Source organism: Corvus brachyrhynchos, unplaced genomic scaffold (genome assembly GCF_000691975.1).
Source record: "Corvus brachyrhynchos isolate BGI_N302 unplaced genomic scaffold, ASM69197v1 scaffold62, whole genome shotgun sequence".
NCBI lineage: Eukaryota > Metazoa > Chordata > Aves > Passeriformes > Corvidae > Corvus > Corvus brachyrhynchos.
The window spans coordinates 1,125,268-1,152,578 of record NW_008236629.1 but is presented as its reverse complement, the minus strand read 5'-3'; the positions used below and the strand labels follow the sequence as shown (position 1 = coordinate 1,152,578).

At 37.6% G+C, this 27,311-nt stretch overlaps 1 protein-coding gene across 2 annotated transcripts in view; it reads left to right on the top strand.

The window, feature by feature from the left end:
- Window positions 1-8,619: 8,619 nt before the first annotated feature.
- The window catches only part of PIK3C2A (phosphatidylinositol-4-phosphate 3-kinase catalytic subunit type 2 alpha), a 39,316-nt gene continuing 20,624 nt past the window's right edge, over window positions 8,620-27,311 (top strand). Inside the window, exons 1-11 of one of the 2 annotated variants that reach the window (XM_017726591.1) lie at window positions 8,620-9,794; window positions 15,329-15,429; window positions 17,048-17,205; window positions 20,128-20,248; window positions 20,912-21,023; window positions 21,577-21,656; window positions 21,763-21,826; window positions 24,154-24,297; window positions 26,321-26,363; window positions 26,452-26,665; window positions 26,758-26,880. In XM_017726591.1, the coding sequence (XP_017582080.1) occupies window positions 8,685-9,794; window positions 15,329-15,429; window positions 17,048-17,205; window positions 20,128-20,248; window positions 20,912-21,023; window positions 21,577-21,656; window positions 21,763-21,826; window positions 24,154-24,297; window positions 26,321-26,363; window positions 26,452-26,665; window positions 26,758-26,880 (2,270 nt within the window). In that variant the 5' untranslated portion in view covers window positions 8,620-8,684. Of the gene's footprint in view, window positions 9,795-15,322; window positions 15,430-17,047; window positions 17,206-20,127; window positions 20,249-20,911; window positions 21,024-21,576; window positions 21,657-21,762; window positions 21,827-24,153; window positions 24,298-26,320; window positions 26,364-26,451; window positions 26,666-26,757; window positions 26,881-27,311 lie in introns of both variants that reach the window. The other variant, XM_017726590.1, reaches the window with a different exon arrangement.

Here is a 27,311-nt window from a genome sequence, read left to right as displayed (position 1 = left end):
ATAAAAATTTTAGAATGAAATGCTTTCGTCACATTAAAAGAAGTTATGAGAAATATTACTTCAGTCTATAACTTTGTAGGAATGCAGCCTGAAAGTATTTCCTTAGATTAAGCTTATTCCAACTGATGGTCACTTCAGAGGGAAGAAATGGAAGTAGAGGGGGAAGGTATGTTTGCGTGTTTCATGTAACTTGTAATTTGAAGTTACATACAAAACATCACTTACAAAACCCAACCATAAGTTGCAGTGTGTAGTATATGAGGACACTTGTGGGGTTTGTGCTAGGGGAATGTCACTGGTTCAGATCTGGAGGCTGGTTAGTGCATCGTGACCCAGAGGAAATAATAGAGCTTGTAGGTTTCAATCTTGTAGTTGATGTTTGTAGAGGACTGATCACGATCAGGTCATCAATAACTGATCCAGTCTTCTGCTTAGGTTGTAGTCACAGCAGAAAAGCAGAGCGTGGTGACAGTGCTGAGTTACAAGGTGAGAGCTAGAAGTTTAACTGAGTTCAGCATTCATCTGAACAAATTCCTCATGAAAAAGTCCATCAAGAGTCTTAATCTTAGAGAAGTTACCTCAGGATTCAGGAAGTACTTGAGTGGCAAATTAGTGGAGACTAGAAGGGTATTTTGAGGAAGTGTTTGTGTTGGTTTAGCTTTTCCCTATTTGCATTTCCAAAGCCACCTTTAGAGACAAGATAAAGATGAGGTGAACCTTTGGTCTGAGTGTAGCCACCCTGTTCAGTTCTCTACCTGTGTACTGTAAAAAAAACAAGTCCAAACCAACCACATAATCGTTCAATCAATACATGTAATAAGCGTTTAGTATTTTCTGATGGATAAAGCATGGAGCTACACGGGAATGGTGCATTTGGTCTGTCAGTTAGTAATCAGCAATTCTGCTTGATCTCCTATGAATGTGAGGTGTGTGACTAAGACGCATCTGCTGGTTATAACTGAAACTGTGCAAGTTTCCTGCCTGAGGGGAAACTCAGCTGCTGAATCAAATGGTGGAAATAATTTGGCTACTGCAGCAGAATTGCATTAGGGTAGACTGGTAGGGTGATGCTAATACAGTGATACAGAGTTAAGTCTGGGCCAGAGCTGAGGTGTCAGTGTTTCCTCTCCATGCATGTTTTTGATGATGGTTTGTTGAAGGTGTATATGGTGCACTGCTGCCCAGGGAGTAAAATAGGATCTCTGTGGGGGAGGGTTGTTTTCATCTCCTGTGTTAACAGCCACTGTACCTTGCACCATGAGCCTCCTGCATTTTGCTGTGTTTTCAATGTTTTGTGACATTAGGAGGGTGTCTGCAGGGCTTACTTCAGGCACATAATTTGGGAAACAGTGGGATTTTAACACAGTCCTCTGTCTATGCTGCAGAATATTATAGTACTATATGGAAGGTGTTTGGGCATCTCTGTTGTGGTAATTAAAGCAGACAGCACAGATGTTTCTTTCCTCTCTCCCTGTTCTTCCTGCACTAGACACTTTCTATGGTTTGGATAAAATTGGCTATGCAGTTGTCTATCTTCTGTTTAGTACCACTGGGACTGGGATTAATGGAAGTACTAGTTTAGCTAAGTGCTCCAGGTAATTTGTCATGCTCTGCTGGGGTCAGGCCCCACTCTGCATGAATAACTAAGGCCCCTTCTAGTCTTAATTGTTCCATGAAAGTGATATTCCAGAATAAAATTCCTTTACAAGTCAAGAATTACTGCACCAATTATTCAGCTGGGGAATCAAAATATTTGGGACAGTGACCTTGCTTAAAGAATAGGAAAAAGCCTCCCCTTAAGCCAGCAGCTAATGTTGATTCTGTATGGAAGTTTGTATTGTGTGAGTGTTTTCAAGTATCCTTTGAAAAGTGGGATTGGTGGAGGGATTGGGAACGTCAGGGTGATGTGGAGAAAAGCACAATTTAAGAGGTGTCTGTAAAGCAAGGGAACCAGTAAAAAGTTTTTAAAGACAGTCTTTTGAAACAGGAGGAGTGGAATTGAAAGCATTATTCTGTAAGGAGAAACGTTGCAACAGAACTAAAATTCCTAGCCTTTGTCAAACAATGAGGGTAATAAGCTTGGCTGTAAGGCATGGAAAAAACTATCTTGGCCAAGTGCATCAGAATGAAACAGCCTGGGATGCCATCAGTTTCATTCTTGCTCTTTTCTGGTACCTGCATCCATAAAATACTGGGCAGGAGCAGAATAGCAGGATGCTCATAAAGAGCTGAGAACAGAATAGGGAGAAATACAGGGATGCAAAGTTTGGTGAGTAGTTCTGCAGCTGCTGAAACTGATGCCAAGTTTCCTGTTCATTTGTGTCTTCTGCTGATTGGCTTGAAGGACTTCTTGCCATGATTCAATCATTTAGAAAGATTATCCTGGTGATAAGTCTGCAGTGTCCAGTTATATGAGCGCACACTACAGTTTTCTTCTAGCTGTGACAGCCAGTGTTCTTGGCAGGGTCAGGTTTTTTGTTTTTATGACACTTACATGGAATTCAGTTGTTTTTGTGACCCCCATCTCTTTAACAGACTTAAATGGAATGGTGGTTAGGCTCAAAATTTGAGGGGAGGAGTATAATAGCAGAAATGTGCTGAGTAAGCTTGCAAACCTGCTGTACCAAACCTGCATAAATCCACATCTACTGATGGAAGGGCTTGCAGTGGCCAGTGGTGCAAATCATTGCAGGGGAGGAGTGTGGCAATGGGAAACATATGATCTGTAGGTATCTGTAGCTGCCCTCACTGAGATCTGGCTGGAACATCATGACAGATGCATCCATGCTCTGTCTCTCTAGAAACATTGATCAAAACCTGAGGATTCAAAGTTACAGCAGCTACAAAGTATGCTGTATCTATTAATGATCCTCTCTGCAGAGTGTCCTGGGTGAAAATTGATTTTAATATTTCATAAATTTTTATAAGCACTGAAACAGCTGAGGTTGGATTTTTCAAGGGATTTGTTGCTGATGTTGAAAGACCTTAAAGGCTGAGACTTCCTGTTCTAGTGCTAGAAACATCCTATTCTTGCCTAGCCCTCGAGATCAAAGGTTTTGTGATGAAATTGTACTTTTTTTAAACGTAAATGAAATTTCAAAATCAAAGTTAAGAGATGTGGTTCCTGCTTAGGTATTTATGATCTGAATGATTTGAACAAAACAAATGAAATTAGTGTTGGTTCAGGGTTTGTGCCCAGTTGAAGATTGCACCTATATTTAAGCTAGTGAAGTTGCCTTTGAAGGTTCTGTAGATGTGAGCTGAAACAAAATGGATTCAGTTTTCTGGTTAACTGTGTTAATCTCATCTGTAAGGGGGCACTTGCTCATTTTGCTAAAATGACTGCATTAAAGAAGCTACTAAGTTTTCATTAAAAAGATGGTGTGATAGAACTGTATAGCTTTAACACTGACCTTTCAGAACTGTTTGTTATTGAGAAACCTCCAGTTTAAACCTAACAGTATTTTAAAAAAAATAACAGCCTTACTTCAAGAAGTCATGTCATGAGTACGTGTTCAGTTTTTTCTCAGTTTGTAGCAATCTGAATGCATCTGGCAGAGAGGGCTTCTGAACATCAAAGTTCTTGTGACTTTTTTCTTTCTTTCTTTCTTTTGCTAAGGAGTTTTCCTGCTGTGGCAAGTGTCTGGCTATGAATTCCTTTGCAGATGATTAGTATTTTCCACAGTATATTACTGCTGTCGTATTTTGCTAAGTTTTCCCTGGTTTCCCATAAAACTGCTACTGTCTCTGGTATGCGGGCAAGATTTGTTAATTCTAAGTTAGCTATGATTCAGTATGAGGCAAATGCTTCAAATATTTTTATTTTTGTTCTATTTAATGGCAAAATAACCTCAAAGTTAGTTTGAAAATTGCACTTGTTTTGAGGAAGCACTGGCTACTGTATGCCAGACTGTTACTTTATAAGGAATGCAGGAAATGGCCTGACTTCTTATCATTGCTTCTGTATTTAGTGCATGGACTCCAGGGAGTTCATGTGCACTGATTTCTGATAGCTATAAAGTACTTCATATGAAGAAATTGCCAAATAATATGTTCTGTGCTTGCGTAGAACAAATTATAAATAGGACATTACAAGCCTTGGGTGTTTTTGAAAAGAAAGCTGTGCAGCTCATCTGAAGTAGAGAAAAATGTTAACATGTACATGAGCAGATGGTGAGATTACCTCTGCTTAAGGTAAAACGATTTATGTCTGATGAAGTCATCCCTTGCTCATTAAGATAGGAAACTAATTTAGATTTTGGGAGTCTTTGTCCTGGTAGAGACGTAATGTCCTGTATTGGTTCCCCGAAGCTTCTTACTAGAAAACTATAAATTCCTTATTGGAAAGAAAATTCTTCCTGGTTCCATTTTATGTATTTGCTAGACTAGTGCATATGTAATTTTTTTTTAATGTAAGCCTCTGTAAGTGAAAATCTGGTTTAAAATTCATTTCCATTCCATGTAGAGGCTTTGATCTGAAGGAGATGGTCAGGCATCTTGCAGGTTCTTGGTTCTTGATGATTAATAAGTTTTGTCGCTGCTTTTTTTTTTAAAGAGTATTTTGCTCCTCTGACATAATGAATGATGTGCAATACTCAAAATTATATAACAATACACAGGTGCTTGAGTGATCAAATTTAGGCTCTAAACACATTTGTGTAAAATTGTTAACCTGGGGAGTATTGCTGTTACAGAAACTGGGCTAGGCCAGAGCCAAAAGGTCTCCAGACCCTTGTCTGATCACAACTGGTTGAATAGCTAAACTAAATATTGAAGTTAATGAAATCTGACTGCAAGAGGCAGATTACCCTTGGTCAGGGCTGTACATAAATTGTGTGGTTGAGGTTTTAGACCCACTTTTAAAGGACGCAGGTGAGGTACTGCTAGAGCAGTGGAAATGTGGCGACTTCACCCAAAGTATGAATGTGCCTTTTTAATTTCAAAATTAGGGGACAAGTAAGTGGTGTAGGGCATTGTTCTATCACTTCTGAATTTCTGTTACAATCTCTTCAATTGCTTCTGGCTTTCCTTTAAAAATAAATCAAATGTTTCTCACGTTCTCTGAGTGCTTGGCAGGAGGAGCACTCTTGAAGGTGAACAGATTGACAGCTGAAAACTGATTATTACTGTTACTTAAAATAGTGTGCAGCAGTTCAGATGAGAACAGTCCTAGCTCCATAAGGATCGCTTCTGGGTCTTCAGTGACCTCCAGTTGTTGCAAACTTCTGGTGAGTTCCTATGGCTCGGTCAGTAATGGTTCAGGATGCCAGGATTTGAACTGAAAGTTATTTTTTCTGAGTGTTTTGAGGAGTTCCGTGGTGATAGATGATCCTAATGGAATTTGCCCTTCTCTTTGTACATGTTGGAGAAGTTTAAATTCTGCTCACTCCCTGCCTTTGAACTTAGATGGCTGCAAAGTGAGAGGTTCAAAGTGAAGCTAAATTTATGTGGAAAAGTTAACTGATGCTTCATGGTTAGCATTTAAAAGGAGGTCTATCAGTATTTTAATCATGCTTATGCCTAGGAAGCTTTTACTCTGATGTGTTACGTGAATTTACTGCTTAGAACTGGCATGCAGGATAATTTCACCAAAACTATTGCAATTTTATCAGAATTTTTTATCAGTTTTTTAAATGTCAAACTGTTTGAAAAAAACCTGCAGTCTGCTTATAAAATTTGTCAGAAATTTATACACTGACTTTACAAGTTTGCCAAGGTCAGGACTTACATTTAATTTGATTGCTGTATTTATGTATGCTTATGAGGCTGTCTTGCAAAGACTATGGCTAAAATTCAATTTTTCAGATAATCACTTACAATAACCATCTGTCTCGAATGCTAGAAGTCACTGGATTTTTCAGTGCAAGAGTGCTGTCATACAGTGACAGAAATACAGCACTGTAACGTGAAATTGTAAAATAAACAAGCAGTTCTTGAGTGACTGGGATTCTCTAGGTGTTGTGAATGAAGGTGCTGTGGTAGCTGTGTGCCATGTTTCTGAGAGCTGAGGAATGTGTGTTTATCTGCAGCTGTGACTTCGTGGAACAGGGACTCTCCTTGTGAACAGGAGACTGCTTGGTGATATGGAGATCAAGGCCATCAAGTTCAGCAGAAAAATAAGGCTGCCTTTTTTTTTTTTTAATAGAGCTGGCTGTTGCTATATATAAATACTTTGAAGACTATATAATTTTTTTTGTCTCCTTTAGAAAAAATCACTTGTAATTATCAAGCAGCACCTGAATGCATTGATAATCTTCTAAGTTGTAGCCCAAGAAGTTCTGAATAGTCTCAGAAAGTATGATTCTGTTTTATTTTTTTGAATAAAGTTCAGGAAAAAGTCCTGCTGCTCTTTAGAATCCTTAGGCAGCAGCAAGACTGTGAAAACTCCAAAATGCACTTACCTCAGGCTGCTGCTTCTTGGAAAAGCCAAGTAGGATTTCTTGAGAGGACTTCGTAAGTCAGGGTGTTCTTGCTTCTAAAAATCTGACATAGCAGTTTTAACCAGCTGTAAGTTAATGAAGAGATTAAAGCAGGCTTAGCTTTCTAGACAGTCTGAGAAGGTGGTGTCAAGTATATGAGACTTCTCATTAGGGTATTATCTGTGGCTAGTAGGCTTAGACCATCTACAAAATATTCAGTATGTCTTCAGGAGAAGTTTTAGTATGATTGTCCTGCTAACAGGAGCATAGTAAATAATTGAAGGCCACAGCTGTGCTCTTAATGGGACCAGAGAGCTTCATTGTCTACAAAGGAACCCAACAAAATAGTTTTGGGGTTTTTTAATTGATTCCCTGGTTGTGTTTTACGCTGAGCTCTGGAATAGGCAGCAGACAGGACAAGACTTCTTCCTAATGCAATATTTATGGCTTTAATGGGTGTTGAGCTCTGCAGCTTCATAACTGTACAGAAAAGGATCTGGTGTCTGGTTTTTTCTGTAGACTTTGACTGTTGAATATTTATATAATTATCCTGTGGAATGGATTCATACCTTTAACTTCCAAAGCTTCTTAAGACTTTATGCCCCAGGACTTGAGTTGTGTGATTTTTCAGAGTTTTATACTTTTGTTAGTCTGTCACTATTTCAGTCTTTCTGAAGACACCCTCTTTTGTTTAAGTCTTGTCTTGCTAACTGTAATGTCATTTCTGGTTTAATCTTGCTTTGTGAAGGGTTTCACTTGGACTTGTCTTCAGACTGAGCTGAAATGTATAGAACCTCTTACAAAGATGTCTGGCCTTCACACTATAAGCCATTGAAATAAAGTAGATAAAACAAAAGCTTGGCCAGACTTAAAGAATTTAAAGAATTTGTTATAAATCTGTTAAGAATCTTGCTGTCTGTGTGGGGAGTCCACAGAAATACAGTCACTTTGTTTGAGGCACATCTCTGGTATAATTCACGGAGGGTAAAATCCCCAATCTAAAGTCCAAACCCTTCTAATGGGTGTGAATTGAAAAGGAACATAAAGAATTTTGAGTTATCTGCATTATTTGCTGCAGAGAGTTCTTAATTTGTAGATTGTTGCATGACTTAAACTCAGAATGATTTGCATTTATAAGGCTCATCTAGTTCAGTGAAACTGTGTTTTAATGAGGATTGCTGATTATGTAACCCTCCTGGCAGAAACTCATTATTCCTGATTTTTATCTTGCTGCTTGATGTGCATACTGGCTGTTGCTGGAAGACATCTTATCTCCTGGGCTCGGCTCTGACCCAGCTGTGTGCAAAAGCTGGAGCATAAAGTAGAAGGAATGCGAAAAATAACACAGTTCTTGTGGTAATCTCTTGCAAAATTATTTTAATAAAGAGTCTGCATAGATATTGTAGTGAATATGGGAAGTTGTATCATAGTCCTAAACACAAGACTGGAATCAGAGAAATGTAAAATATCATTTTCTTGGTGGTGGCTTTAAGCAAAAGTGACCTTTTGGAGTTTCTTCCCTTACCTAGTAGTGAATGACACTTCCTTTGAAGGGCTGTTAAAGAGATTACTCAATGAGCAGCTGTACTTAAATAGCTTATTTTGCTTGTCCAAGAAATATCATTTCATAAGCATTATTTTTCTTGTTAAGAGGGTAAAGTACAATATTTTCCAAAGGAAGAGAGGTCCTTCAGTGTCATTATGACCATTATAATCATGGTACAGCAGTTTGAAAGGTCTGGTTTTGTGATCTGTTGAAGTAAGGTGGAAGTCCTCTTGATAATGTGCTTTATGGATGCTGTATTTGTATACTCTTTAGAATGACTTCTACTCCCAAGATTGCACCTGTGTAATTGCTCAAGTCTGAAAACCGCTACATACCTGAGGGTGGCTTTTGTGTGTCTTGGGTCTAGTGGTGCAGAAAGAAACCAAGTGCTTACTAGTACCAGTAGGTAGAGTAAGAAAAATAAATGGGTCTTGCGTACTTCAAAGACCGTGAATTTATTTGTGTGGCTTCTTTTTAAGTTTGGCACCCTCTCCCCTCCAAAAACATAAAAATTGGCCTCCTTAAAATTTTACATCGAGTTTCTGAAGGACATGTTCAACTTTGTCAGCTGGTGATGTGTGACTTTGTTGTAGTTGTGTAGTTGTCCACATATGATTGGTTGCACGTGTTTCTAATGTTTCATTTCGTTTTCAGGTCTGCTAAACCTGTTCTGAAGCCAAGAGTAGACAACCAGTGCAAGGGAAGCATTGCTGCTTTACATGGACATCTGCTCTTGCGGCATGGCCCAGATATCCAGCAGCAATGGATTCAAACAGCGCTCCTCACCTTCTCTGTCAGCCCCAAGGTCAAAAGATGTGGACAAAGAGGAGGCACTGCAGATGGAAGCTGAGGCATTAGCCAAGATGCAGAAAGAAAGAGGTGTAGCTGGTAATAAACAAACCTTTCATTCTTTAAGCAGTCCCAGACAAAAAGCACAGACTCATAACAAACAGGACCATGATCTCATGGTGTTTCCAGAGTCTGATGCCAAGAGCATGGAAGATAAACTAAGTACCATTGACATAGAGAAGCTTACTCATGCTGAACTAGAGAAACTGCTGCTGGATGACAATTTTGAATCTAGTAAAGTACCTACGTTACCAGCAAGTCCTATTTTGAGCCCCTCTGTGTCTTCACAATTTTATCTTGGGTCCGTGGGTCAGAGGAGACAGTGGACACCTGGGATACCAGCACCTGTGACATGCACTTTACCTCCTATTTACACCTCAGCTTCTTATACAAAACAGACTGGTGTATTTCAGAATGGATTCCATCCAAGTATGTCGTCCTATCCCTCTAGAGAGCCTATTTATCTTGGTCTTCCAAGACAGTCACAATACGTTTCATACCCAGTGGCAGCTACCATACCTTTCCATCCACACGGAGGCCTACCTTTATACCCTCCAGTACTCACACCAGAAATGGCAAAAGTATTTGACAAAATTGCAAGCACTTCGGAATTCCTGAGAAATGGGAAGTCGAGCGCAGACCTAGAAATGACTGCCATAAAGTCTGCAGTCTCCAGCCTGCCAGCCTCGGATAGCTGTGGGGATGTCAGTAAATTCGACTGGTTGGATTTGGATCCTCTGAGTAAACCAAAAGTGGATGCTGTGGAGACTTTAAACAAGGCAGAGGATGATGGAGAGAGGGCTTCAAGTATGACTGCTGAAGATCCATGGGATGCTGTTCTGTTAGAAGAAAAGCTGTTACTGACTTGTCATCTGGAAAGAAAAGTTAATGGGAAATCTTCTGGAGCAACAGTCACAAGGAGTCAGTCCTTAAACATGAGAACAACTCAGCTTGCAAAGTTACAGGGCCAAACATCGCAGGTATGGAAATCTCTATCTTTCAATTGCAGTGTAACAGTAAAGATTAATCACAGTGTTTAAAGGCACTTTGAGGTCTGTTGTTTATTTTATGTATATTACTTGGCTTGAGCAGTGTCCAAATAATGTGATGTTATGGCATATGTATTAGTGCTATTCAGAAAATAGAACATTACTACTGAATTATCTCTCAAAATTCCTCTGCCCTTGTGTAATCCTTCCACATTTACTGAGGAAATTGCTGTTTTTCAACTCAACACTCCCATAAGAAATAGCAATAATGTTCAGTACAATTAAGTGTCTAAATCATATTGATAAATATTACAATTTTATGAGCAGTTCGCATGATACTGTGAAATAAAAAGGTGGTGAGCTAAGCACTGAAAGTTTTATCTTGCCTTTTACAAGACTATAATTCTCTTTTGTATGTAGAAAGCTTTCCTTCTGTGTAGGAATGCTGGACAGAACATTTTGGTTATACTGAGTGATGGGTGCCTGAGTGATGGGATGGCTGCTGATGGACAGAACATTTTGGTTATACTGAGTGATGGGATGGCTGCTGGGTCAGAAATACTGTACCACGCAAAACCTCTTTGTGTGATGTTTCTTTTATCAGGCAGGGCAAAAAGATATTTAAGAGATTTCTTCTCTAGGATCAGGATCACTTTAATGAAACATTCAAGACCAAACTCTCAACAAGGGCTTTAGTTATGACTCTCATATCTTTGGACATGGAGTATATGCAGTTTGTGTCAAAACTAAACTGTGCAGCAGGTGATCAATACTGTCTCAGTCTCATCTGGTTAATCATGCCCCATTAGGGCATCCTACTTTTTCCCAAATCCAGTAAAAGACTGTAGGTTATTTAACTTTGCTTATATTTTTAATTATTTCTGTGATAATTCCATCATAAATATAAGACATGTTTTAAAATGTTAGTCGGCTCACTAGAAAGGGGATATGAATATTTCTGGGTTTTGGGGGTTTTTGTGGTAGATTACAAAGACTGAAAGAGAAGTGGAAAAGTTTTCAGTGGAAAAGCCAGCAACCTGGCAAGGGTGATAATGGCCAAAAAAATTGTGTTTGTAGAAACTGGCTAGAGAGTGGGAAGTAAACAATTTGTTTGCTTTGGAGACTTTGTTTTACAGCTGTTTTAAATCTTAGGTATTGTCTTGCTAGGTGTTTTTAATAGGCTAGGGACCTGGCATAAAAAACCAACGGTATCACTCACGGATATTTTCTAAATAACTCCTTAATTCTTCTCTCCCCATCCCCAAACTGGAGGAGGGTTTTTCACTGAAACAGTAATGTTTACTAGAATGTGGCCTAAAAGATTGTCTAGATTTCTGAAGTGAAATTTTTGGCCCCTCATTTGAAGGATGTCCTGTTTTTTCTGCGTTATGTGTCAGTATTCTGGCAGAAGTTCGATAGAAGGCCAGTGGAGAAGGAATAAAAACCACCCTGAAACCCAAAAAAATCCATTTGTCTCTAGTTTTGTGCCATGTGTGCAGATCTTGAGTCTGACTTTGTTTCCCCACTGTGATACATTAGCTCTGTTATTTCCTAGGATTTGGAGAGGCATGTAAATTTGGGCTCTACAGCAGTTTGCTTCTCAGTTTGTTGTGTCATCTGGTGATGCGTTTGTCAGTTTTTCAGTGGTAGTTGATTGGTTGTAATGTAACTCCTGACTAATAATTAGGCTACGTTGGATCAGTGCTTCTCAGGTGGTGTCTGTAGGAAGTAATGTTTGACTGTTGTGAATGAATCTTTATACATTCCAGGTTTTTTTCAAGAATGTAGGATTTAAAGGGGTCTTTCCTGTTCATAAGGTCCAGTCTCCTGCTATTTGCATGTCATGTATTGACTGATTCATAAATAAAGTTCAAGCTCTGCCTTCACATGTGGTCTTTTCTTCCTGTCACTTCTGATTTAAAGGCTGTTCCAGCTCCTCCTCATCAGTCATCTGCTTTTCAGCAGAACACATTTGTAACTAACTCTTAGCAAATGTTCTTCTTTCAGGATGGAACAGCAGGTACTTAAGAGGAAAGAATTGTTTGGATATTTACCTCAATATGTTACAAGAGACAGTGACTTTCTGTCAGCTTTCACTGCAAGTTCTGTGTGAAAGCTTCTCTTTCTTTCTTCTTTTTTTTGAAGATGACTTATGAGGATTTTAGCTCTCTATGTGAGACCACAGTGTACCACGTGTACCTCAGTATGAATAAATCCTCATTACAGGCAGGGGCATCCTGCTTGCTACTCTTTTATTGCATTTACTTTATTTGTGATGGCATCACAACATCAATCCTATCATCAGTTAATAGACCTGATTTGCTTAAGTCACCACCTTTTTCATCAAGGTCTTAGTTTACAGCAGATGTCTGCAGCGAATGCCCAATTGAAGATTTGAGATTCACTTTCCACTTGTGCTCCTCCAGTCTTGTTTTGGCATCACGCTCCAGTGCTAGTCTGTATTATGAAGGTAGCTGATGATACAAGACTGTAAGTTATCAGTGTTGCTTCTGCTGAGTTATTAAAGCAGAAAATAAATAGATTTAAAGATGAGTCCCTCAACTGGATATCCTTGCAACATAACCTGGGTAGTCTTTCTTTTGCCTATCCTGTACTTCTACTTTTTTTTCTAGCTGAAATAATTTTTTACGTAGTATAGAAGGAAGCTGAGTTTTGTAGCCTCTATTTTTGGCAGTTCTCTTGTACTTAACCCAATCTACCCTGGGTTTACTTCTAAGTATATTCTTAAGTCTTGCATCTTAACAAGTCTGGATCATTCCCTCCAACCCTTCCTGAAAAACTCAGTCTCTGCCCCTTTAAACAAAAATACATGTATTTTGAGTCAATCAAAAATACACTGTGATTCTATCAAAATTTTTGGCTGTTTAATCCCTGAGTCAATAGATTGCTTTGTTTTAATGAAGTATCTATTTCCATCTATTCATGTTTTTGTCTATTTGATGCGTATATTCATATTTGAAGTAGCTATACATTAAATATTCCCATTTAAATACTTCAGTATTTGTCACTCATTTCTGAAAGCAGAGGCAAAAATCATCATTTTGTCCTCTTTTATGTGTTGTTTTCTCTTGCTTTCCACAGAGCTGCTGAGTTTTGTGACTTTGTATACTCATGGAATTTTATTTAACTTGACTTTTATTAGTTTCTTGGGGTTTGGGTTTGTTCGTCATTGTTCAGAGTAATTGTATTTACAGACCGCTTCTATTTTTGCAGCCTGTGCTGACATGAATTATTTATCTCAATTGGCCTGAAGTCCTTTCTTTCAAGTTATTTCCTGTTTGACTGATAGCTTTTGCACCTCCTAGATTGGCCCATCTGGAAGTTAAAAGAAATTAAAATTCTACTTGTTGCTTGAAACCCATCTGAGTCCAGTGGGTTTTAAATAGAATTCTTGGTTTTTCAGAGCTTGTTGTCTTGAAATTATTTTCCCCAAAGTGATCAAAAATTAATATTGAAGTTCAACTAAAAAATAAGGTGTTTGATGATCTTAGTTTTCTATCAGGAGGTCTTTTTCATCGTTACATATTTGTAATAACATGAGGTTTCTCTCCTTAGCCAAGTGTGACCCTGAGGTCAACCACAGATAACCAAATCTTTTTTTTTCTTTGCTCATTAGATCAGAATTTATTGTTTGCCCTGGCTAAGCTTGCATGTGTTGACCTGCCTTGTTAGTTCCCTAAACTTTGAGTTTAACAGTTGAATAAATTTTACTGTAAGTAATTCAGAAGTGTCACATAGTGGCATAAAGTGGTGATGTGTGTGACTTTATTTGAAGTAGGCCCCTTGTGTAGTGCTTTTATCCTGTGGTTGCACAGTGCATTGTGTACCTATCTGTAGTATTCCTTGAAGAGTTTCTAAATGGAATTTAACATTTGCAGAGGCAGCTTGGTGATTTGCAATGACCGAGTTTTGTGTTGAGTGCCAACCAGCAGTTGGTTAACCTTCATCAGAGGCGTTTGCCTCTCCCTGGGTATGTTCCCTTCCTGTTTCCTTGTGATTCTTGGTATTGTTCTGCAATTGGTTAGAGAGTGTGTTTACTAGGTACAGTTGCACAGGTTAGCAGGTCTTGTGAGGTTGCCCAGTATTTTTATGTGATAGAACTTGCTGAGATGTTACAATAGAAGAACCTTTTTGATTTAAGGTATTATGCATACTCCTGCAGCTCATTTCAAGTTTTGTGGCTTTATAGCTTCCTGCTCTAATTGTCTCCTGTGGTATGGCTGATCCTCAATTAGACAGAATTTGTCCTTTTGACTGACCAATATTTTCGCTGAAATAATTAAGTTTAAATGCAATTCAAGTGGCAATTAGAGGTTGTATCTCTTCCAAGTTTATGCTGTAGTGCTTAAACAAGTTGATTTGAAGGGAAAAAAGGAAAAGACCTGACAGTATGTGGCTCTCTCAGATGTGACCCCTTTTCTGAGAGTCTAATTTAACTATATTGTCTGATATGCTCTAATGAAATTAGCTGACTACTTTGGCTAATAATAAATAACCCACATACTAGTTAAGTAGTTAATCACTGCCTCAAATATGAATAAATTGTGGTGATTTTCAGAAGAACTGTAGTGCAGTCTGCTTTGTTCCTAGACTTGTGGTTGGATTAAAGGTTTCTTTAAGCATTGTAAAATCTTTGGATGAAAAATGTAACTGGTCATGTAAGTTATTCCAGGGAGTATCTGGCAGGAGCTTCATGAATCCTTCAGGCTAGTGGTGGCTGTTAGACTATGGGCAACTGAGTTCCACTGGTTATTCCAACTTCTCTCTGCTTTTTGCTCACTCCAGCATTTGTATGGATGTATTGTGAGTTGGATCAGAAAATAGATACAGGTTTAAAACCTGCTGTAGCTCTGTGTTTGTTGTTTTGGTTTTGTTGGTTTTTTAAGTTTATTAGATTTTGCTGTTTGAAACTGCAGCTTTCTTTTAGCAGTTGTTTCTTGGATTGGATACTTGAAAGATTGTGGTGTACAGTTTTGAGAGGTGATGGGAGCATTTGGCATAAGGGATTAAAACAGCAGTAAGTTGATTCCTTGAGTTCTAAGTTTCATGTTCTGAATGCTACTTCCTTCCAGTGTTCAGCTTGTATTTTCCTGCTTTGTAGGAAGAGATAATCATAGGCACCAGTGATATGTAGTGGTTCTTTCTGGAACCACATTGAAGTCTGAGTTGCAGAACTGGAGGAAAAATACATTTTTCTTCCATCTGTGGTTCAGCTGAATTTAGCCAAATCTGAATGTAAGAGGTCACTGCTGAAAGCTCAGGAACTGCTTGCAACTTAATCTTAGCTGGTAATGATGCTGGCAAATAAATTACCTGCTGTCAAGGAGTCACTGCTCCAGTGAATCTTTACTTTTCAAGTTATACATGTTTTTCTCCATATAAAAGTAGACATAAAACTAGTGGTAAATCTCAGACTCATGAAAATCTGTCACCTACATGTGGCTTTGCTGGCGTTAGGAATACGTTTGCAGCTATTTAAATTCCGTATTATCTTTGAGTTGCAGAAAGACAATGGGACCACTGGCACGCTGACAGAAAACGTGCTTCTCCAAGCAATTGAAGGGCAGAATCAAGAACTGTCAGCTTTTTCTGAAGCAGTTACAAAGTAAGAAATGACTGAATATGAATTAACTTTCAGAGGAGGGAAAAAAAAGCTAAATGATTAATTTTCAGTTAGCTTGACAGGAACAGCCCTACATTTTTTTTTTGCTTGATGGGACAGATTTCAGTATGTATCCTTTTTCCTTTTCTTATCTCAGTTTTTCCTGGTTTTGTCCTGGTTTGTTTATTTTTTTTCAAGAATGCAACAGAATTGTTAAGATCTTCAGTACTAATATTATTGTATTACCATATTTCCTCTTTCTTATTTTGGTCCTGTGACTTTCACTTTTCCTTGTTTCTCTAATACCTTTTTATCCTCAAAGTATTTTTCTGTATCTCCTTGGCTTTTTATTACCATTTCTTTTGAAAGAATTTGAAGTCTTTTTTTTTTTCTTGTTACCTGAGGCACCTCACAAAATCCTGTCACTCAGTGACTTTCCAACCTTTTAATGCTTTTATTTTTGTTGCTTCCACAACTGTACTTCTGTAAGGTAAAACCTTTAAATGTATCCCTGCCTTGGTCAGATAGTGAAGCTCCTTAAAGGTCATGTGGTTTTTTTTCCTTACTGCCATAATTTAATGAGAGAATGTTTTCTTCTTAGAGAAGACAAACTGCTCTTGCCTTTTTTCCTTTTAACATCAAAATCCAAGACATAGTGGAGGAAATAGAGATCTTTGAATCTTAAGGATAGCATCTATTTTTTTTTAAGCAGGAATTTTTTTTAAAAGGAAACTCAACAAAAACAATGAAAATTCATATATATGTGAAACTTACTATTGAAAAACATTAAGACAAAGCTCACATAGAATAGGCTTGTTGTAACACTTTCTGGTTATATCTGATTGTTGTCCTTCGTTTCAAGACCCAGTTTTTTAAATAGTGATGGACTTAAGACTGGACAACTCTTGCTGAAGGATTCGGGGGTTTTTCCATTCTTGCGATTGTCCAGAATAAAGATGATGAAATAAGTAATCCTTTTAGAGCAGTTCTGTTCTTAATCTCCTATAATATTACTTTAGCATTGGCAAAAGTTTAAGGTTAAATTATTTTATCTGTGTTAGATAGCAGAAAATAAAAAGCAGCTTTCCAAGCAGGTAAATGTTTTATACTGTTTGTGTCCTAAATAAAAACCTTTACCTCCATTGAGGCCTCTTCCTCACCTTCCACAGCTTAGAATAGCTACCTTCTGCATCATATCTAAGTTCAGATTAGACTTCTAAAAGTTGAAACATGTGAAGAGTTTTGTTTTTTGTTTTTTTTTTTTTTTAACTTAATTTTTAGAAAATACTGTGGATTACCGTTTTAAAAACTGTTTTAGAGCTTAGTTTCTGCAGAAGCTGGCTATGTCCTGTAAGAATTGACCTATTAAATATTTTAAGCTATGTAGAAAACCTCCCTAATTATATGCTAGGATTTTTTTCCTGTCTAACTACTACTTGTATAATTATTGTGGGCAATGTTCTGTTGAGAGTAGAAAAATTAAATGGTGCTTTGCACATGCAATTGAGGTAGAGAGCCAAAGGTAGTCCTTACTGTTCTGCCTTGTGGTTATTACCGTGTTACTTTGCTTTAGTCTTAGACTTCTCCATTGCAATGTTTCATAAACCTTCTCTGCTTCCAGATTGAGGACCAAGTTTCCTTATACTGATCAGCAAACAAACCCAGGCTTTGTGCTGAGTCCAATCATGCTGCAAAGAAATATAAGTGGGGAGAGTGCCAGTATCAAGGTTTCAATAGAAATCGAAGAATTCCAGCAACCAGTAACTTTTACATGCGATGGTATGTTCCTGCTTCTTAAATTGGAGTTTGCTTGTTAAAGACTATACGCTCAGCCTAGGCCAAGGCCTTTCAGTTTTTGTAATCCCTGGGTCTCAGGGGCATGGGTTGTTTGTGGGAAATGTGGAAAAGGTAACTGAGGAAAGGCCTAGTTCTGGGTCAGCGCCTCCAGAAAATACTTAGAAGTTGACAAAGTGAAATACTGACTGTAAAAAAGGAAAGCACAGCAAACCAGAAGCACTGTTCTGTCCATAGCTGGATAGAATAAAACAGTTGTTTAAAAGCTTTTGCTTTATAGTTATTGAGGGGACAATGACACCAGGACTGAGATTTTTAATGTTTAATTTAATTTTTCATTTCAACACACTAACATATTTTAAAATAAATTTTTGTAAGCTATCTAAAAGTTCAGACAAACTGCTGCCGGAAAAGAGGGATAAACATTAGAAGTATCTATTACTTGCATTCAGTACATGCTTATGAACACAAACACTAAAATAACACCGTTGGATGTGCCACAACTGGCTGTCCCAGTTTTGTGGGTAACCAGGAATATTGGTCTGGGGTGGACCTTTGAGGTTTGCCTTGTTGTGCTACATAAATTCATGTCCTCTGCGCAATCTTGACTGCACAGTGGTTGTATTGAAACTGCATGCTGTCAACTTTTGGCAGTTCTGGGTGATGAAATAACTGGTAATAAACTTTTTTGCCTCTATACTTCTGGAATTCCTTATCACTTGTGAGGGTAATTATTTGGATCTCAGCTTGTATTAGTGTAGATGCTTTAGAGCTGGTTGTACTCAAAAGATCTGGAGTTGTTTTATTACTCGCATAAACTTGCTGCTCTATTGGAAAAACAAGCTCTCAGTGCATCAGTGTTTTCATTCTATATTAATTTGCTGGTCCTTACATTTATTCTGTGGTGACTTCATAATCTTTTGTTAAGAAATGAGGTGGATTTTAAGTATAGCCTGGGAAGGGTTTCTGCTCTTAATCCTTAAGATTACAGTTTTCTAATATTGCAAGCTTAATCCTTTCCTACAAAAGGCTTTGGTAGGGTAACTGAAATGTTAGGGCTTCAGCCCTTTATTTCTAGTATTTTTTGCGGCTAGCTTGGAATGGGTTTTGCATTCTAACCCCACATATCATCTTCTTTGCATTTTCTGCTCCCTTTTTTCTGATGCTGAAACTAATCAGCAAGTTAAACTACTTGTCTTCCACAGCTGGTGAAAGACGGGCATGTGACTAGTAATGGGGTTTTTAAAAGTTATCTTCTACCTTTAATTCCTTCTGTTCTTGGTCAAAGTGTTGCATACCTCAGCTTCCTAATGCTAGAGCTGCTCTACTTCAGTGTGGCTTTCAGTCTTGCTCAGAAGGAACTGCAGCCTCTCAGTGCTCTGACAACTCAGTTCGTAGAAAGGACTCAGGAGGGAAATAGATGAACTTTAGAGCTTATTTGGATTCATTTTGCATTCCTTTATTAGACTTTGCATGGAAGTTTGCTCTGTCTGAGCAAACATTGTGTGTCAGCAAGAAATTAATGTCTTTGAATAAGATGTGGGGCAGGGAAAAGGTGGTAGCATCATCTTTGCAGTCTTCGCTGGGCTTTGCAGGGCTGGCAGACCTTTGGCAATGCAGCCTGTGACTACAGCACAGAACCTGTCACTGCATGAACTATCACTGCATCTTTTTCCTTTATCAAATACCATATATATTCTCTGCTGAAGGTAGCACAGCAATTTCACCCAATAATAAACAGTCTTAATGAGTTAAAGTGTTTCTGAATTCATACTTCCTGTCATTCCTTGTTCTTGAATCTCACACAATCATTCTTCATATGTGCTCAGATACCTCTGTGCTTGTAATAATTAATCATTTGTTAATGAGGTGAAGCACATGTGTTATCTTGTGGAAAATATTGTTGTGGCATTACCTCTGTGTCTATCATAGCAGTAATATTTCTTTATTTTAAAAAAATTTTGAGAAAATTAGGAAAGTCCTTGGAGAGGGGAAAAAAACTCTGAAGGTACTGATGAAATACAAAATTGCTCTTATACAGTGGTTTTTTACAGAATTTTGAGGCACTTAGTGGTATTGTTCACAAATTATTTAAATGAGATCATCAGAAACTAGGTCGGGAGGGCTAGAGAGCATTTTGTATTTAAACATTTGTGTAATTCAAACAGGTCTGTATTTTTAGTCAGCGACAGCTGGTGGCTGTGGGGGAATGGATTTTGAGTTTGACTGGGATTATTTTGTTGCTCTGTAGTTGCTGGATGGAAGAGAGACTACTCTCCAAAAAGCTTTTGGAGCCTGATACAAAAGTACTGGTAGCTGAGAGCTGCATTTGGCAAAAGTTTGGTGGTGCTTACTGAGATCTGCTCTGTACTAAGTGGAAGCTTCCCATGACATATGGAAAGGAAAAAGGGAAAAGGACTCTCAGTAGGATTTGCCTCAGCTGCAGCTGATACTCAGTTCCTCAAAAGCAGAACAAATAGGGGAGTTCCATATCCAACTCTTCAGATAGTGTTTTTTAAACTTTAAGTGCCTCTGGGATCACTTAACTATTTGAAGTCCTTGCTAAATAGGGCAAGTTTAATTTATAATTTAAAAAAAAAAAGAAAAGGCTATCCTCAGTCCTGCAGACTGTGTTTGTATTTCTGGCTAAGTGACTACACTGTATCCTAATTGAAAAAGATTTTTTTTGGCTTTTTATAATGGCAGGCAAGTTTATGATACCTTTCTTTGTGAGAGAAAAGTGAAGATCTCAAACTATGAAATTTAGGAGATAATAGAAGTGTAAAAATCTTCTTTACAAGTACAAAAATCAGTTTGATTAAATAACTACAATTTGTGAGTGAGCAATAGTTAATATCACTTGCTATAGATTTATATTTAACTTTTAGATGTAATTTCTTTAAACAGTGAGTTCCCCTGTTGAGCTTATAATAATGCAGGCACTTTGCTGGGTGCATGATGACTTGAATGAAGTGGACATTGGCAGCTATATCCTGAAAGTCTGTGGCCAAGAAGAAGTTTTACAGAAGTAAGAAAGCTCTTTTTCATTAATACTTAATTTCATGCTTTTTCCTGAAACAGTTACTGGAAAGTGTATCTCTGGTGATTAAATGTGTGAAAGAAACCTTAAAAATATAAGGGAGTCACTCTTTGCACAAAGATCAGAAGTTTCTGGACTTGTTCTGGGGTATAGCAAAGTAGGTTCTCATCAACTTCCTAAGGCTCTGTTCTAATGCAGGTGCAGGTTTCTAGAACATTTCTGTGGATGGATATTGTAGTTTTTGACCACTCTTCAAATCTCAGAAACAAACCCAAAAATCTAATGTTTTCTAATAAACTGGGCAGGTTGTGGTTTGCAGGATTTTGTTTGTTTCTTGGTTTGATTTTGGGTTTGTTTCTTCGTTGGAATTTTTTTTCAAAACTAATGGTTTACAAAACCCCATTAGTTTTCTGGGTTAGAATATTTGGTTTCAGTGTTAACCGCTGCAGTTAAGAGCATTAGCACAAGTATAGTATCTGTAATAGTGTATAAAAACTTGTGCAGAAGTGAAAGTCAGATCAAGGATGGGCGTGGAGGTTGATTCACCATTTCCTTACTTTGAGGCAACAGGTTGCCTTGCATATTCTGTGTGAGTTTTTGGAAAAGCACTGCATATTTTTGTTGTGACTGGAGCTTGCTTTTGTTTCACAGCAAGCACTGCATAGGAAGTCACGAGTATATCCAGAACTGCCGGAAGTGGGACACAGACATCAAACTGCAGCTCCTGACCCACAGCGGGATATGCAGCGACCTGGCACGAACAGTGAGTACCTCCTGGTCTGCAAGAGTGTGCTGGCTCCAAGGGGTACCTTCCTGTGTTATTGACAGATTAGCACGTCTGCCTGGTGTTGGAAATGGTATCCTCTTATCCTAAGGGCAAGTGAAATACATAACTGAATTTTCACAAAGCAAACTGTATAAATATGGGTAGTGCCTCTTACTAGAACCAAGTATTGTACCTGGAGAAAGTATGCAAGCATTTGGACTAAACCTGAGGCTTGAAAGAGAAGCAACAAATTTCAGAGTTAAATAAAAGTTGAGAAGAGTTTTTGTGTTTAATTATATATGTATTAGACCATCAAAGAAGGGAGGAGTATTTGGTATCTGCATAGTTAGGCACTTGATGGCTGTTTCTTCCCTCTTTCCCCATGTGTACACATTTCACAGGCTGTTAAGTAGTTTTCTTCTCCCCTTTGAAGAGATCACCTTACATCTTTTCCCTTCAACTCCCCAAGTATTAGTAATTAATCTTCTGTAACAGTATACCTATTATAGAAAGGTGAGAACTGGACTTAGTACCGAATATTTTATTGCAGGAAGATGATGACAGGACACCTGTACATCTAACCAAACACCTCTACAAAGTAGAAAAGCCTTTCAGAGAACCTATCATAAGGTAATGTTTTGTGGTTATTTTAGTAATCAAGTGCTGATCACTGCTGACCAAGGTTGTGTTCTGTTCTGTTCCTGTACCTGTGTTCAATAACTATTATTTCTTGCAGGTCTTCCATTGAAGAGCTTCTTGAGGTGTATCACAAGCAAGTTAACATAGCCCTCAAGAGTGAGGTAAGGTCATTGTAGATTATTGCTGAACCAAAAGTAGCGTGACCAAGTTCACTGATAAGGTAGCTGGGAAAAAGACTTGCAGGTTATCTCAGGGAAACTGAAATCTGAACAAGCTGTCAAATGTGAAATTATAATCATGGGTATTTAGATTTCTGTTCTTCTTTTCTTCTAGGCTTTTCTTGCAAACCAGTTGTTATCTGATCATCACAACTAGAAATGTATCTTCCAAGTCCTGGGGTGCAAAATAACCTTTTCCTCAAACATGCTGGAAGAGGTTAATTCAGGAGAATAGGGAAGAGGTCTGAATCCTGACTATGGCTGTTGTTGACAGCCATGAAAGATGTATTTACTAACAGATAAAAATCTACATAATAGTGAGCAGGAATAGTTATGTACAATGGGAGTTAGAACTGAAGCATGTTTGGAACATATAAGTAAGTTCTACACAAAGCATAGTAATGTCTTACTCTGCATTATTCAATTAATTTAAAACACCCTGTCCAAAAAATTGTCTATTTCAGTATATGACAGGTAGCTTAAAGCAGCTTGCATGTTGAGTAGTTTGGAGTGACTTCCCATGTGCAAAAGCTTATGGATATAACTTGCTTTGCTCATTTCTCAAAGGAGAGGCTGCTTTTAACTCCTGATAGTAATGTAACTTGGAGTCTTAAATGCTTAAACATTAGATAACTGTGTTTCTTAACCAGTTTCTGTAAGAACGGTCTCGAATTACTTAATTGCAATACTTTTCATTTCCACTATGTTTGTTTGCCTCTCCAGGAATGCAGGTCTGAGCAAGCTGCTGTCTGCTATTTCCACACTTCCTTAATATTATTTAATTCCCTTGATGGTAATTCACCCTGTTCTCAAGGGTAGTTTTGAACACAATCTTTTTGTAGAAGAGTGAGCTGTTACTGCTCCTGACACGGTGCTGGTTTTGTTGCTTTGCTCTTGCAGCTGCTTCAGTTTCTTTGTTCAGCTGTGATTTCACAGGCTGAGATGAGGAATGCAAAACATCTCAATTCAGACTTGTGTTCCACTCTTTGTAATCTTTTTGAGGTTGGGAGATGTAGTTTGTAGGTGGTGATGATTAGGTCCAAATAGCAGCAGTTCTGCATTTGAAATTTTTTACTTCATGAAGTGAATTCCTTTACATATTCAGTAGCTGAAGCTTGCTAGCCCAAGTGAAGAAGGGTAATCCATAAATAATTTGTATGTAGGCTTTGATTTCACATTGTTGAATACTTCCAAAGTTATCAATTGTCTTTTTATTGAGATTTGAGAGCCTGTGAGGAAAATAGCAGTGGCAGTTTTGCTTTCTGTGTCACAAAGAAGCATTACCTTCAAACTGTTAGCTTTGGAAGTATGGCTTAAATATTTACAGTGTTGTCTGACTTCTGTGGTTATTTTCTTACCAGAACAGTTAATTGATGCCAGGTAGCTCTCAATTTAAAAACTTTCTGATTCAAATGGCTTCTTTACTGTATATTTGTAGGAAGGCCATGAGAATAGGTCGGGGATAGTGGTGGTTGGGAATCAATTTACATCTTAGTGAGAGAATATTGCAATAATTATTCCTCTTATTTAGTTGTAAGTGCTCATACATTATTGTGAAAGAAACCTATGCATTAAGCCTTTAAAAAGTAAACCATTATTTTGAAGCAAATACATGTATTCTTTCAAATTGGGTGAAGACATCCCTTACATTAAAAAACAAACCCCAAGAAACCTAGGATAATTCAGATTTAACTCAAGTGGCTTTTTGTTTATTGGAAGAGTAGAAGGAAGAGAGTATTAGGAGCAGCTCAACTTTGTCTTAAGTAGCCTACAAAAGTATATTAAAGTGAAATAAAAAAGTTAGTTCCATCATGGAAGCAGTACTGTAGTGTAAGTAGCGCAAGCGTAATTTAAACCTGTATCTCTGAGGGCTGAAATTGAAGCACTGCTTCTTTAGCATTGCTTCCTCACACTAATCGAATTTTCTTCTTTGAATTGCACTTTCTTTTTAGGCCATGAGGGAATTTGAGCTTAGTATCTCATTAGAAAATAATTGCTTGCCAACACTTCAGTAGAAAAATGGTTGGGAACCTCCTAATGTTTCCTGGTGCCCCATTCTAGGATCTGTACTACTGTGTTTTTGGCATTCACAAGGAAGTTCTCAATATTGAGGTTTTTCTTTAATCAAATCGTTACACCACAGTTTAATGTAATGGAGATATGCATCTCATAATGACATTTTCTTGGCAATTCATTAAAAAACATTAAAGCAATACTGGGTTTCACAATTGTGATCAGATCAATCTGTTCTCTCATACATTCCTCATTAGAACCAGCATAAAGCAGTAGATCATGTAATTAGGACTGTCAGAAAAATCTGTTCTACATTGGATTGTGTAGAGACTCCTGCAATAACGGACTCCGTGAAGAAGCTAAGGAGGGCTGTTAATCTCCCAAGGACTAAAAATGCTGAGGTAAGCTTTCACACTATAAATTGCATTTTGAGGTATGCTTTTTAACTGACAAATATTATTTCAGAGTCTTTAGTAGCTGGAAATACCAGCAACAGTTCTGTCAGGGTTATGTTGGGATTTTTGTTGGGGTTTTATTTATTTATTTATTTTACTTGATATCTTCAATTTATTTTGACATCTCTCTGATCTTAATCCATTAATCACTTGCTTTGGGAATATTTTCCCTTTCTAAACAGTGACTGTTTAAAAACTAGTTTTAAAATACTGTGTTCTGGTTCTGTAACTAGAAACTTGTGTCACAGCAGATGCCACTAAATCTGACTGAGGGGAACTGACAGGAGCTCATGCTGTCTAAAATTAATGCAGTTGTACTTTAGAGGAGGAATTGACATCATGTATTTTCCCAGTAGTGTTTGTGACTAGCAATAGCATCTTGAAACTCGTAACTGTTCATGCCTCCTGCATTCCTGAGCATAAGGACAAACCCAAAATCTCTCAAATAGTACAGAATTTGATGATGCAACTTCCTAATAATGAGTGGTTCACTTGAGCAGGACAATCTCAAGTCATGCTGTCAAAAACGGCCATTAAGTAGAGAACTGGGCAACTAAAAAAGCTAAATAATCTTACAATGCTATTTCTGTTGTCCTGCTGCCTTATTGGAGTGGCAATTCACATGATGCTCTATTTGCTTTTGGCTTCATCAGTTCACTGATGTATTTGTAATACTGAACAGAAGACAAATAAATATAGTTGTCACAAGAACTAAAATTCTTGCAGGGAAGGGCAGCAGACATTAAGAAAGCAAAGTGAAATACAGCATATAGATTTTTTTTCAATGTTTGCTTTCTGATAGGAGAAATAACTAGATTATAGTGTACAAATAGCTCCCAAAAATAACGTTGCTCCAGTAGAATTTGAAAAAGGCGGGATTGTATCAATAAAACCCTGCAATTATTTTGTGATGGACATTGGCTTACACAGTAATGCATACAAAGGCATATAGCATTGCTTTCAGAAACAAAATTGCTATAAATATTGGAGACTGTTGCATCTAAATGTTTTGTAAGGTATTGTTTGATTGTTTTTTTTTTTTAAGTAATTCTTTGCAGTTGGAAGAAGTGACCGCGTTTTTTGTAAGAATGTGAAATTTTTTGATACTCAGACTTTTAAGTTGAAGATGCTCAGTACACTAAAAGTGTAAGGAGAGCTTTCATCCTTCTGCAGCAGTTGTCAGACTTCTTAGACTCTCTGAAGTGTTGGGAATTCACTGGGTTTTGATTTTAAACCACAAACTTAGTTTTCATTAAAAATTTTAGTTTATCAGGACTTGAATTTGGCATGAGACCCTTCCTGATTAGAAGGGAGTGAATTCCCATGATTTGTCACCTCTTGGTTTCATTCGACAGTGTCTTTGTTGAGACTAGACATTGCTGTGATGTTGCATCATGTTGAGACTTCCATTTTAGCAGACCAAGAAGCAAACAAAGATAGTACAAAGTAACAGTCCTTACTGTTCATTCTCTCAGTTGTTTAATATCTTTTCTTATTCAGTAAATTTATAACTCTGCCAGCAAAAGGTACCTTACCAAATACCACAAACAAAACAAAAAAAAAAGCTGTTTAAAGCTGTTCAGATTTAAATTACTGGGTAGTAAGCTAATGACCTCTGCTTTCATCCATAACAGCCCTGAGCAAGTTTTGTCTCTACCCAGAGAAGTTAGATTATCCTGAGCAATATTCCAATGTACTGTGTCTTCTACAGGTTCATAAAGAGTGTCAAAACAGTTGACTTGACAAAAAATGAGCTTTTGAACTTGGTGAATAGTTGCTGCATCATATGAAAATTGTGATGCTGTCAGTTAACACTTGAAGAGCTTTGAGTGAAAAGATGTATTACATAAACTTAAATATGGGCCCAGTTCATTCAGATACTTCATAATTTCTGTATAAGATACTTAATAGCCATGGGAAATTAATATGGATATTCAGTATGGAAATTTTCTCTGACTTTATTGTGTAGGTATCCTTAAAATGTGGTGATGACAATAGCAAGTGCTTCTCTGGTGAGTAAAGTTCTTCAATTTTTATTTAAAAACTGTTTTTAGGTGGCTAATTCAGGAAGAAATGCATTCAAAATAAATTGTCATTTAGGTTCACAGCAGCCTGAAAACCCTCTGAAAGTGAGTATAAACCAGTTAACAAGAGCAGTTGAGGCCCTTCTGCGACTCCATACGAATTCCTGTAGTAGTTCAGCAGCAGTTTCTCCAGAAGAGACTAAGAGTACCCAGGAAGCTTGGACTGCCACAGAACATCTCCAATTCACAATATTTGCTGCTCATGGAATTTCTTCTGGTTGGGTGTCAAAGTAAGTGATTTATTTATTGCAGAATTCCTCCTTTTATAGTTTTTTTAATGTTCTTATGGGTTTTTTATGTTTAACTTTTTTTCCTTGTCCAGTTATGAAAAATACTACTTGATTTGTTCCCTGACCCATAATGGAAAAGATCTGTTCAAACCTGTTCAGTCCAAGAAGGTTGGCACATACAAGAACTTCTTCTACTTGATTAAATGGGATGAACTGTAAGTGACTTTAGTCTGTTAAAACTCAATAAAGTGTTTTATTTTAGTTACTACCTACCCAGCTAGCTGCTGAATACGGTCATTCAAGCAGCTCTTGGTTTTCTGATTCCATTTGAAGCATCCAAAGAACAATGTGTGAGACCTACTGATCAAAATCAGAAATATTTTTCCAAATGGTATTTCAATACTCATTTTAAAAGGGGGAATGGAAATGCTGGACAAGTGCCCTGTGCTAATGTGTTTGTAGCATACAATTACAGGGAGTTGGGAAGGTTATAACATTCCTTGCAATGGGAATGGCTTGTGCGCTTTAAGAGGGATTAAAGAATAAAGCTTGCTTATGTGTACTGCTCAATTTATGTAAATGGAGAGGAAAAGCAACTCACTTCTACTAACATGAATGTTGAATCAGTTTTTGTTCCAAGTACAGA